Consider the following 13,993-nt stretch of genomic DNA (forward strand, 5'->3'; position numbering starts at 1 on the left):
ATAATTAAATAAATGAGACACTCTTTAATTTAAAGCATGCTTGCAATGTTTCACTATAACGTGTATTTAGCAGTGGAGCTTTTACTTTGGAGGTTTTTACCAGAAGTCCAGGCTACACTCTCTGTGACTTTATACATGTGTCTCTCCTCCCAGAGCTTTTTGGAGGGGACCGATTTGGCAGCTTGGATAATTAATTTATCTTCAATTGTTGCGTGCTTATATATCTACTTGGAAACGGGTTTCTACATACCTATCAGACCATAGTGGAATCCAAAAAGAGAATATGGAGCGCTACCAAGTGACCAGACCTCTAACTGCACAAGAAAAGAAAAATACTGTTCACAAAGGAGATAATAACAAGAAGAACACATTCAATTGGTATAAAAGTAAAATATATATTTGCATATTTCATGACAAAATTCAGAATATGACCGATGTACAACCAAACTTCCTAAAGGTTACTATATTGTTTATGTATGAATTCTACAAGTTAAGAAAGATATAAATAAAAATAATATCTTTTGTTTAATTGTAAAAAAGGATATTATTTTTATCTCATGGCTGAGTTAACATGACATCCATTACCAAATATGTTTAAATACCATAATTAAGTTTTCAATCCCCCATTTAAATTAGGTCAATTATTTATGCTTTTCCCCAACACATACTTAAGGCAAATAAGAACATGTTTACCTTTCAGTTGCCACAATAAAATTGTTAAATGTTCCATGGTTATTAGAGGTAAAATATTGACAACACAGTAAATCACAGACTCACTCCGCCCATATAACAAACAAAAACATTGAACAATACAGGGAACTCAATTACACAGATTCACAAAAATGAATTAACTAAACATGTTATTAACACAATATTCATACTATTAAATCCTGATGGTGGTTTACCGAGGAAACGCTGTCTGCCTGACTTCAGCATCCCTCTTAAAATATTTATTACTTTAAAACTAAACCTAACGGAAGTAGACATGGGTCAATCAGCGCAGGCGTCGCGGCACGGGAGGGGCTGAGTTTGTTTGTCTCTGGTTTGGTCTTTGAGGAAGCGCTCGAGTCGGGCAGGATATGTAGCGCTCATGCAGCATCTTCTCTGGTATCCTACGGGAAACAGACGGCGCTGTGAGTAACTTTTCTAACTCAGGGTTAGAAAATCATAGGATTATTCACTGGCGGAATACACCCAATTAGGTCCCCATGACTTTTGACCTATACACCATAATCAGGTCATCATTGTGCCTCCTTACCCAAGTAAAAAAGTTTGTAATATTTGTTAATTCACTGGACTGGACCAACAAACTAACAGAAAACATGACGCCTCCAGCCATGACATAGTGAAAAGGTTGTAATATTTTTGTTGTGCCTGTTAAGGCTTATTATATAATGCACAACGGTTGAAGCAGTAGAACCTACACAAAACATTAAAAATGCAGGTACACTCCCCTTACTTCACGTTACTATCAGAGGACCAACGTCTCCACACACAAAATGCGCTTTTTCAACTCCAAGACTTTGACTGAAAACAATACAATAAATTAAGTTAAAATGTCAACACAATTGAATGTTTTATTAGGTTGTTCATCATAGCTAACATGAATGTCAGCTCAGCTGGTGTTACGCTGCTAAGCTAGTTAGCTTTAACTGGAGTTATTTTTTGTCATCACATGATCTCATTTAGTTGTGTAGTATGTGGAGTAACAAATTGAGTCAATGTAAATTAACAAAGAGAACAGCTATAGTGTTGGGCACATCTGGCCATTAAGCTTTAGTTGAGGCTAAGCTAGCAGTAGCTATATCTTCCACTATTCTGTTCTGAGTGCATGTTTGACCGAGTGTTTTCCCGTCAACAGATTGCATTAATTAGAGTTCAGTACCTTACTCACTCTTACATTTATTTAAGAAACATTACTTAATGAAGTGGTCATAGGTTTACTTACTGTGGACAAACATGGTCAGTATATAAACACTACATTATATTTCAATCAATGTTTTCAATGACTGACAAACTACTTGTGTATCAAGGTTTGTACCTGTTTTGCTGCAGTACACACGTTTTTATCACACCTTTTAAAGAGAAACCAACACCTTTCTCATTTAAGATGACCAAACTGCACTTTTTTATAAAGAAAGCTACAGCAATTCCGTTATATTTCACAGGCGAACCACTTTGGGTGTCATGATATGTGATCATGAGCTTCCACTTGTGTGAAAGTCTGTGCTATCTCCTCTCTGTGTACAAAAGCTTCCTCCCTAATACACAGCTGTGAATCAATGAAAGGTGAGCGTTTTCTCCTCGTAACTTATTAGAAATGCTTCCTGTAGATTCTGTGTCCGTCTCTCCGTCTGTTTCCTTCACACCTCCAGGCTTATACTCTCACACCTCTGGTAGAAATGCTCTATACATAGTACCTAGTAACAGCTATTTACTCCCCCATATTGCATTCACTCTTCAAAAATAAATAAAGTGGTGTTATGAAGAGTATCCTAAAAGTGGAACATTTTTTGTAATAATCCAAAATCCAATAGAAAAATCCCATCAGCCGAGGGAACCGGTAGATGTTAATGTTGAAATGAAAGGCCTACAAACACGTCATCCCTGCAGCACTCTACTTGGCACTGACACATTGCAGTATAATTGTTTGCTACATGGTTTTCTTTTATATACGATTGTATCAAAGTGTATTGTTCGATACGACTCTGCATTGATCAGTAACCTCCATCACTGGTCGTCAGACTGACCTGTCAGGGAGCCTTGGTGGAATCCTGGGTGCAGAAGCGAGGGGTGCAGGATCAGACAGCCGCGGAGGACGTGGCGGAGGAGCGTTTTCCATTATGTCCTTTTGAAACACGAAAAAAGAAACACGCATTTGGACAAGTCAGATTCTTCCACGACAATTTAAAGCAGAACTACTGGATCAATCGAATCAATTATTAACCCACATCTATTTTTCCAGCAGAAATGCCAAACACTCTATAGTTGTAAGTTCTCAGAAAATTTGTTGTATCTACTTTCTTAATAATAATAATTATAGTTATAATAAACTCTGTCTGGTGTTGTGCGCTTGGGGTCAAAGACAAACCATAACAATTTGTTTTAGCCTTATTAAAGCAGCTGCTGACTGGCAGGAAATGGTTGGTGGAGAGGGGGTGTCACATTTAGCAAAGGGACACACATGAGGGTGGGGGGGTTGTCTTTAGTCTGTCGGAATTTCTTTGTTCCTGTTGATATCCGTTTTCATCATACTTAGCATACATAGCACCAGCTACTACTTTAAATAGCTAAGTACATCTGTTGGCATCTGTCCTGTCTGGATATCATAGGATGTGTGTCAACATACCATTTTCAACAGGTAAAGACACATTTCATAATTTTGGACTAAAAGAGTGGACAAAAAATGTTTTATTGTATAAGTTGTGTAACACGAAACTGCAAATCTTTGGGTTTTACTATTTTTAAAATATCCCCATTAGGAACATGTTAATGACATGTTGATAATTGATAATCAAAACGGTATGAACGATTGATGAATAAAGAAAATGTTTGTTGTTTGCAGACCTATCTGCCAATATCAGATAAGAGACTCTTACGGAGTCAGGGTTAAAAATACAGCCGAGTATTGAAATCTATAAAAAAAAACACGTACATTTCTGATTACACGGGGGGATTCTGAGAAACCAGCCAGCTGTGCGCGCCTCAAAGGCTTTCACACGACATAAGAATTCAGGTCTAACTCTGAACTATACCCACATCTGCACTTGTGAGTAGTTTTAGGGACTGAGGGAAATACCAGGTGACTAAATAACTAAAATGAAGATCAGACTTTTTGTCTACTTCTCTGTTGCACTTCTGTCATGTCATGCACACTTCCTGCACAGATACATGTTTGACATGTACAGCATCACAAGCGAAAGTGGGGTTTTGGTTTCCAAACCCCAACGCAGCAACAGCAACTCTTATGGTGTCTTTTTGAAGATGTTTCCACGTGCACTGAACCTGCTGTTGATGTTTGACTCTTGCTCACCTCAAAGTCCGGGTCTGTCCCGCTGCCGCTGAAGGTGCTATGAGTGCTGAGCCTGTTGCTCTCAGTACCTGATGTAACGCACGAAAAAAAACAGAAAGTACAGAAAGAAAACACGTGATTTTGAGTTTCGACAACATCTGTGCTTGTGGTGAGGTGAAAGATGTGCCGCCGAATGGGGATAAAAATACCTGCTCGAGTCTCGCAATAAAGACGTTACAGTTATGCAACACGTCTGCAGGCAGAAGCATGAGCGACTGGAGCGAGATTAAAACAGAGGACAGGCAGACTAAGTCTGTGAGAATGAGGAGGAGGCTGTCAGCAAACTCTTGACAGCCTTCGGCTTGACAGTTTATATATCGGCAATACAACATTTTTTGGGGGTTTCGCCCCCAATGTGGTCTCATGGACTTACTGCTAGGAGCTGAGAACCGACACTTTGGCCCTCATTATTTAGTTCTGACCACAAACAAGCCAAACAGCCTTAGTACGTAGAGCCCGGTGTTGCACATGGATGCCGGTGAAATACTAATTTGACCAGGAAGTGAAGTGACGAAGGCTGGTTGGTGCAGTTTGGTGCATTCTGTCATATGCAATCACAAGGGTTTTTTTGTGCCTTTGAAAAACTTCTCTCCTTACTGAACAAATACTGTGTTCTTGTTTTGAATGATAAACTATTTTATACAAGTGCACAAGACACTTCTGATGAGTGCCACACGCATCCAGTCACCGAGGGGACAGTTCTTTCCACAAATCAACAAAACCAAGGATTGGGACTCACTGGATGTGCTGGACGTGCTGCCCGTCTTCCAGGTGCTTCGCTGGATACTCTGAGGCACCGGGGGAGGAGGAGCGGCTATTCTGGGTGCCGGGTCGTAGACGGAACACTCTAGCGTCACATTGGAGCCCCAGTTGAAGTTCCTCTGCAGCGGAGCACTTATCTCAAAATCTAAGAGGGGAGAGACCACATAAAATGTACCCTGTACAGTCGGCGGGATATAATATTGCGCTGTGTGCTGCCCATGATCCATTTCATAAATGTAAAGCAAGCCACTTCACCGTGGAAGTTTGTATTATCGCGCCAATCAAGCCATTTGATTCATAAGGAATAACAGAAATATTCAAATTGTAGTCAAATTATTCTACCGAGCTCCTTTCCTGTCTTTTCCCTCTCTTTGTGGCGTCTGGTGATGCTGTCGCGTAACCTCTTCAGATTTTCCTGAGGGACAAAAACAAAACAGCACACACGTGAGAAGTCTCGCCGGACCACCGATCGGCGACCGCGGAGTGCGGATATTTGATCTACCTGCTGATAGCGAATGGAGCTGGATCGCCGCTCATTGTCAAACTGCCAGGACTTGAAATCTTGGACGGCCTCATCCACGGTAATTTCCCCCACCTTCACTCTCTCCTGCAGCGAAATGAGCTGCCTCTGCCCAGGTGTCTTCATCCCCGCGTAGGGGTCATAAAGAGGAGAGAGGGGAGACGCCTCGGGGGGAGCTGAATGGGGGAAAAAGGATATTGCGAAATGTTTCGCTTTGCGTTATTTCATCTCTCACTAGCTGCACAGCAAACACAAATCCAAATACAAGACGCAAGCATTGGTCTTCATTGTCTGATGAGGTGCAAAAAACAACAACTTTCAATTACAAATGTTGAAAACTTAAATACTGTCCAAACTGGCAGAAATGTTGATTGTTGGAGCTGATTTTTTAATACAACAGAATAATGTCCTTGAGCTTGTTATGCAACCAATACGATTATAATCAGTTTTACAAAAAGATGACATTACCTGCAGAGAATTCCCTTTCCAGCGTTTTACTCTGGGCTTTATCTGAAAATACTGTCAGAAATAATAAGTTATATCGTTCTGCACGGAGAGCAATTTGATGGAAGCTGGTGGGATTTGGGGGGAAATAAAAAGAGACGGCCTGATACCTCTGGAGATGTAGTTCTGAGGCTTTTCAAGGTCAGTCATGGACTCAGGTCTGGGGATGGGGGCCGGTGGGCGGTTCAGGACTCCGAGGTTGAAGATGTCGTTATCATCCACAGTATCATAGATATCCTCTAGGGAGAGGTTGTATACGTCCTCCTCTTCTTCAATTTCTTTAAAGTCATAAGCGCTTCCCTTTTCCTCCTCCTCACTCTTAAGGTGGTGGTTGTGCTCCTGTTGTACACCGGCATGCGGTTTTGCTGAAGGACACAATATATTATACACAGTATACTATAAATCTTCGTATTCAAGGCCATTCTTTTAAATGTATACCTTGAAAGAACTTCCTCAGCATAGCTTCCTCTGGGTTCTCGTCTACTGCACTCATCACCTCATCTGAAAAAATTGTTGAACCATAAGTTTTGTACAGTCGTCCTCGTTAGTTTCAATGAATCAAATTGTGTTTATCTTACATAAGTCCCCTGCACATGCAGGATCAATCCCCAGCATCGACTCATAGACGTCCTCCGGGCCGCCCGAGTACTTCATCATGATGTCTTGAGATGTAGTTACCATCGACTCATACACCTCCACGCATTCCTCTTTGTCGATGGAGTCTTCAATGTGAGACTTGAGCATAGCTGCCGTCTCCTAGATTTGTTCCAACATGAGAAAACACTCACAGAGTGAACTGAAGAACCCAACACAATCGCTTGATGCTACATAGAAATAAGCTTTCACCGCTGGACTCACAACAAACTCATCCATGAACTGTCTGAGGTCAGAGAAGCCGCTCTTTTCTGCCAGCGTGTTTGGGTAGGCTCCAGACTTGTTCATCACGCTGTAAGCCTGCAGAGCCCCGGGACACTGCAGGAGAACGGTGGTCAGCTTCTTCAGGCCGTACTTAGCAGCAAAGTGGAGCAGCGTGGGGAGCTCCTCATTACGCTGATCTGAAGGGCAAAATGCAATCAGATGAAACTGGCTTATACATACAATGATATTTGACTCCTTTAATATGCTTTTTAATTGTGATACATCCAAAAAACAGGCAGGCAGGCGGACATGGATCAGATTTGCTTCCAGGTATTCGCTCCTCATTGATTTGAAAAACCAGCACAAGGGCCCCGGACTTTGGGAAAATAGTTTGGGAATGCCCTCAAATAAAAACGTTTCAGCAACTACTAGAGCAAGAAATGTACTCACATGACGTCATATTGTTTTCTTCAATCTGTCTGATTCCAAACAGCTGAAGACCAGTTGCAGGCATCATGGATTTCAAAGAGTCGGTCAGCATTTTGTCCAGTGATTCAGTTGCATTGGCTGTCAAGTTGAAGGCCTGAAAGTACAGAATTACCCACATGTCATGAAGAGCTGTTTAACATCAGCTAAATGTCTGAATGGGCCTCATTCACGGCCTTATTTTTTTGTTTGTATCCACATTATTGTAGCAGTTCTATTATGCTTTTGTTTTTTTGCTTCTGTCTGGTCAAAAGCACTTTTAAAAAATAGACCCAAACTGAGACCCAACTCCTGCTGGTCGATTGATCCCAGTAAAAACAATAAATATCAGCTTGTGAAAGACTTACATGCATACATACATTCACCAATGATTCAATTTTATCTAACAGCATATTGAGTTTCCTTTGTTCAAGTTTTTTTGTCAAGTTGTCTGAACTTCACTATTGCTGCACTTGTTCTATTCAAATAAAATGTGAATCCAATTACAGAAAAATTCTAGAAGCAAAGGTCCTGACTGTGTGATTCAATAGGAATAGAGTTGTATCAACATGTGCATGTTATCAATATTGACAAATCAATCAATTCAAAAACTCTTTGACAATATTTATAGTCACGTAACAAAGAACCAACAGCTTTTTACATTTTTGCCCGGTGGAGCAATTCGGGGTTTGGTGTCTTGCTCAGGGACACTTTGACATGGGACATGGAGCAGCCGGGGCACGAACCGCCACTCTTGCGGTTTCCAGCGCACCCTCTCTACCCCTGCGCCAAATTATAAATAATAAAGCTAAAAACACATCTTACCACGTCTACTTTTGGACTCGACAGTCTCAGCAAATTATAAATATTAAATCTAAAAACACATTTCAACAGTTTAATAGTATATATATATATATATATATATATATATATATATATATATATATATATATATGGGATGGTGAGATGGTCTGAAAGTGCGCTCAGACGTGTTAAAAGCACAACCGTGTTTTTTTTAGCTTTTGGTCCGGATCCAGATGTGACGGCTTCTGGCTCCGGATCCGGGCCGCGGTCCGCCAGTTAGTGACCCCTCATTTAGGGGCATCTCTCCAATTCTTGGGCACGTGCCAGAGTATTTGCACATTGCACAAAGCTAACCCAGTAATGTGTATGGGGGCGTTATCAACGTTAATGAAGAAGAAAAAGCCTCACACCTCCAAATGGGAAAGTATAGGGAATGTTTCTCACCTGGCAGATGAAATTAACAGGATCAGCAGCAGCTTCGAGATACCGGCTGACCTCCCCCATATTGGTGTAATAAGTGACAGGCCTCAAGCTGACGGAGTATTGGTCAGAGCACATGGTGAGTGATATCACTCCAGCAGGCATATCTAGTGGGCAGGAACAGGAAACGCAATCGTTTCAGATTGAACATTTGAAAATGATCACAAAGAAAAAAATATTAAGGATAAATGACTTTGCTGTAACACTTACCAGGTGCAGTAACACTTATAGTGTATTCATTCTCTAATGTGCCTGGGACCCTTTGGGCAGATATATTTTCCAGTGAAAACTCCACTTCCAGTACTGACCCATCGTCTATTTTATCCGTGAAAATGATAAAAAGTTTCTCCCGTTCCTTAACAAAAAAGGGAAAACAGGTTCAATATAGCTTGTTAGTGGTTCTACAAGGACATTTCTTATACATCTCTAGAATACTGTTGATACCACCACAAACCCTAAACAGCAATAACAGAATGTAAATACCTCATATTTCTGCACATAGTCGTCTATCTCACTCAAACTAATTCAATTGAGTGTAAATCAGTGTGGATTGAGACACTTGTTACACTTGGCGTTGCCATGGAAGCAGCTCTGATTCGTACTGGTGTTACGTATAAGTAATCAGTTCACGTCCTACCCCGCACAGGACTCGGCTCGGCTGAACGGTGAGGCAGGTGAGGCCCGTGGCTTCGCTGAGCTCCTCGCTTGTGGACTTCTCTGTGGCCGCTGGTTCTTCATCCTCCTGGACAGCTTCTCGTGTCTCCTCTGACACCGCTCCCTCCGTTTCATCGGTGTCAGGATTCTCAGGCGAAGAGGCCGCGGTTACGTGCAACTCTGGCGCGGCTACAGCTCGGCTCTTATGTTTGGCCTCCAGTCGTCTGCCTTTTGAACGCAGAAACAAATGAATGAATAACATAACCTGTATTTACTCTGATTATCTCGTCTCTCTCCCGGAAAGGCGTCATGACGACGACGAGTCATGCCGCTCCAGATGTTCCATTCCAATGGAGTAGAGTGAAGCTCAAACTTCACCACATGAACCATTCGATAGGCAAGTGAGACGATATATGTCGTGTTTCTGTGGGTTATGGTGAACCAGTTATAGAATACAGGTGTCATAACACGCTACAGAAGTGGGGCATCTTTAAAGGCAGGAAAACAAATAGTGACATGGGTTTTTTGCGTACTATCAGAGATGGACTGCAAAACGGTGGAAATGTAGAGCGCGGGCTCGTCGTCAGGGTAGAGCTTCCTGAAGTTGGGCCAGTCCTGGAGCCACTCCGTCGGCACGTCGTCCTCCTGCACGCCGCACAGCAGCACCACCACCCTCTGCGGAGGCTGGAGGAGGCCCAGCAGCGCTCCCTGCACCTCAGGGTCACACAGCATGCTCAGGATGGCGGCGCTGAGGAGCAGCACAACGCACTCGCAGCTCTGTAAGCTTTCAAAGTCGCGCCCGTGGAGCTGATCGTCCAGGTCCACCGCGTACAGCAAAATGGACTTCTTGCGGAACTTTTTGGAGGACTTCAAGATCTGCTGCAAGTAGGCGGCCCATTCCTGCGCCTCGGCCGCGTGCAGAACCAGCAGCTCGCGAGGCGAAGGTGATTGGTGTTCAAGGCCTGTGAGGCAGAAGAAGCGATCAGTGTGTACAGTGAGTGCATTCAAACCGGGGCCTTCGAACGGAGAGTATTCATCATTAGTTCCTTAAATACCGCCGCTCATGTCTAACCACGTGAAATTAGTCACAATCCTGTAATCAGCTCAAACATGACGCGACATCCGCCGCGTCATGTGTGGGCCTTCACGCCGGATAATGTTCGCCGTGGAAATGCCTTAACAACATCGCAGCTGTCCCGCTGTGAAATGTCAAGGTGACTGCGGTTAGTGAGTGAATGTCCGGTTTGTTGGATACGCCAGCGCCGAGGCAGCCAGGAGTTGTGCAAACATCGCTCTGTGTCAACACTGGTCACAGTAATTTAGTTTGACTCATTACAGTGTTTAATCAGGTCAAGTTCACCTCTGTACACGTGAACTGGGACAGAAAGCCAACATGAATGTGTTCCCTTGTTCACAGTGTCCACCGAGGACAGGACACAGAGTGTTCCTAATGGAGCGGTAACGTAGCTCGAGTTAAGACATGTGGGAAATTCTAAAATAACCTTTATATTCATATAACCGTACAGGAAGGCTGAGATGCTCGCTTCCTCTTTTTTTCTGCGAGCCCAGAGAAGAATTCTCAATGAGGGTTCAGTTAAATAAAATTACATTTCAAAAGAAAGGATAAAAGGTTCTTAAAGACTATTCCACATTGGGCAAAATTAATATATTTTCAAGAACTGAAAGAAACTAAAACACGGTTACGGTGTAGAAGATGTGTCGTATTTACCTAATTGTACACTTCTGTCGGGTTCTTCCATCGTCGCAAAGCCTCAAAAGAGCACAAAATCATCCCACACAAGGCATCGTCAGCCCCAATTTTTCCTTTTGGTTACTGAAGTTCACTAAAGCTTCTGTCCTCTTCAACTGAAACTGCTTTAGCTTTCACCAGCTGCACTGAAGCCCTTTGCTGTATTAATAGCAACACTCGGTTTCCTCATTTTGGTGACTCTGGCCCACTTCCTGAAACAGCTAAAGTGAGAAAACGCAACACACTAGTACCCTGTCATTGAACACATGTTGCCATTCAGTTTATCATCTGTTTATAGATTGTAGCTCATAATGACAGAATAAAAAAAGAAGCATTTATCTAATAAAAAGACGGGGTAGCTGACTGAGTTCAAGTACAAACCTTGACATACAGATAAATATAAAGCCTTTATTCTTTAATGTAGGCAACACTTTTGCTTTCTGTTCAATGATTTTGCAGACACACAAACTCACACAAGCGTCATACTTCAATTCACCTTTTGTGTGGGCCGCATGCTTCTTCCGTTTTTTTAACTTCCTTAACAATCAATGATGCAGACAACAATAGATAAAAATGTGCGTTTCAAAACGCAAACTCTCTCCCTTGGTCGGTGCGGCGATAAAAGGTGATGTGAAACTAACGTAGCTCACTTAACAAGGCAACAAGACTGACTCTTAACATGCCGAGTCTAACATATATACCCACATTAAATATATATATGTGCTAAAATGAGTATTCAAAGTGACAGTAAAAGTATGTTTAAAGGACACAGTATGTATGTACAGTACCATTCCAACGTTTTTTTTTCTTTATTTAATTAAATTTTTTCTACATTGTGGATTATTATTGAAGACATCAAGTCTATAAGTGAACACATATTTAATTATGTGGGAAAACAAAAAAATGCTCAACAAACCAGAATATGTTTTATATTTGAGACCTTTTAATAACAGCACACGCATTCTTTCAATCAGTAGTCACCTGTGATGGTTTTGCAACAGTTCCACACAGGTTTTATTTTTTACAGGTTTGATGTCTTCATGTAAATATTAATCTACAAGGTAGAAAAAATAAAAAGTAAAGAAAAAAGCATTGACTGAGAAGGTGTGTCCAAATATTTGACTGATACTGTAGATAAATGAACCATCTGTGTCACTGCTGCCACGGATTTGGTGTCTAGAAATGATCAAGAATTTTTCCATTTTCTTATAACGTGCTTATAAAAGCACGAGGCACCACGCCGCTGTGGCCACTAGAGGGCAGCAGTGAATCGCCTACGCGAGCCAACAGGACGTCGCCATCACCGGCGAGCATGCAGAGAAAGGAGCCAGACACCCCCTGAAAAGAGGGGGTAATACTCTGTAACAGTAATATCCCAACATACTAATTATTTAATACGGACATTGCCCCCCTCCGACCCCCCCCTGCATAAACAGAATTTGGACATCTGCAGGCCAGGATGAAGAATAGAGCAACTTTCTGTCTTTAATGACATTCATAAAATCCCAAGACAAAGGTTTTATCGACTTCTCTGACCGCTATCTTCTTTCTCCAATAATGCAATTAGGTTTGTTTCTGCTGTGACCTCGTTCTCCCACGTAGACCTTTTAATGGCCGCAGCACAAAACCTCCTCTCCAGCTTCAGAAGCTGCCTGTGAAGAGCAGGGTGATCCATGACCTGCCTGTAAGTACAATTTCCTGTAGAAAAAAAAATCCCTAATTTCTTCTAACTCTGCCATTAGCTACCATAAGCATGACCGGCCAGTTACCTTTTGTTTGGGCTCGCTTGAAACCACTATCTATTAGGTGGCTCAAATGAAATCCCTGCAGCCCGAGTTTAATAAGGGAATATTTTCTCTGCTGTGTTTTAACCTTGTTATCCAATATCCTGTCTTTTTAGTCAGCAGTGTGTTTCCAGCAAAGAGCGACTCTGCCAGAGAGCTTGTGTCTGTTCACAAAAGAGACCTGAGATCGCAGCACAAAGGGTCACGCAAGGAGCAAACGCGTGGTGATAATCTGCTGTGCCGGCACTGGATTAGCAGCAATACGTACATTAACAGTTTACTGCTACCCGGGCTATTTTTAGTCTCCCCGTGTTATGTCCCCAATTGCTATTTTCAAGGCTTCTTCTATGATGTTCGTTGAGTAAATGATATTTCCATAGACCACAAAGCAAGGCATACTTTAGGGCGGGGCTACCTTGGGATTGACAGGTTGATACCATTTGAGTTTTCATTATACAATTGTATCCAGCGTCCGGCTGCACGCCACTGTAGTCAGCCAACTAATGTGTGACACCACGGTGACTACATCCACTCCTCATGTGCATTCTGGGATGTTGCTCGGACCGCTTAATACCAGGCTGCTCAACTGTGCTTGGCAAATTTTTCTAAAAATGTACATGTTTTACATGATAATTTAAACTAGGGCAGAAATAATTGTACAAGTTGTGTGAGTTAACTCGTTGTTACTCGTAAGAAAACCCCCCTCCTGCAGCCGAGAGGCACATAATTACTGTGATGGGTGTGAGAAAACTGATTGGTGCCAGTTTTCAGAAAGGAATTTGATTCCAACAACGTACACACAAAGTGCCGCCCGGTTGGGAATTTCCCAAAAGGTAATTTTTGAGATGCGAAATAAGTGCGGCCTTATTCAGACATGTATTTTTCAGACTTTGCAACACTTTCATGAGCTCATGAAATTAGCTTCCTTCACAGAGTAGCAGCCCGGAGCTCTCGCAGGCAGGAGGCTGTGACAGAAGGTGCGGGGGGGGGGGGGGGGGGGTGGGGTACTGTACTTCTAATATTGCCGACACAACGGTCATGTTACCGTCTTCTTTGCTGTACCTCCCCCACCCCCCCCCTCCCTGTCCCGGGAAAGCTCTACCTCGTACTTGATGCCGTTTGGGAGGCTTTTTAAAGCGGAGGAAGCGGGAGACAAAGCGCAGGCCGAGGACACGGGGTGCAATCTTGAAATGGAAAACTGAAATGGGGAAAAAGGGTCTGGAGCTGAAATGTTATTTGGACGATAGCCTGCATAAGAAAGGAACTGTGTTTGGTTTCTCATTGAGAGTCACCGGCAGCGCTCATTGTGATAAGAAAATAAGTCTAATGTTACCTGATCT

General features: G+C 42.5%; 1 protein-coding gene across 1 annotated transcript; it reads right to left on the reverse strand.

Annotated features, from left to right (window-relative positions):
- Positions 1–375: 375 nt before the first annotated feature.
- Positions 376–11,071, reverse strand: pik3ap1 (phosphoinositide-3-kinase adaptor protein 1). The gene is made up of 17 exons (XM_040177767.2): positions 10,849–11,071; positions 9,653–10,081; positions 9,103–9,347; positions 8,676–8,820; positions 8,430–8,572; positions 7,167–7,299; positions 6,717–6,913; positions 6,437–6,614; positions 6,297–6,359; positions 5,969–6,223; positions 5,823–5,873; positions 5,337–5,530; positions 5,177–5,249; positions 4,812–4,979; positions 4,034–4,101; positions 2,751–2,848; positions 376–1,112 (listed from the first exon to the last, which is right to left on the reverse strand). Exons 1-17 carry the CDS (start codon positions 10,877–10,879, stop codon positions 995–997), a joined length of 2,589 nt encoding a protein of 862 aa, XP_040033701.2. The 5' UTR covers positions 10,880–11,071; the 3' UTR covers positions 376–994.
- Between the last annotated feature and the right edge of the window lie 2,922 nt (positions 11,072–13,993).

The sequence above is a fragment of the Gasterosteus aculeatus genome, chromosome 6, assembly GCF_964276395.1.
Source record: "Gasterosteus aculeatus chromosome 6, fGasAcu3.hap1.1, whole genome shotgun sequence".
NCBI classification, from domain to species: domain Eukaryota; kingdom Metazoa; phylum Chordata; class Actinopteri; order Perciformes; family Gasterosteidae; genus Gasterosteus; species Gasterosteus aculeatus.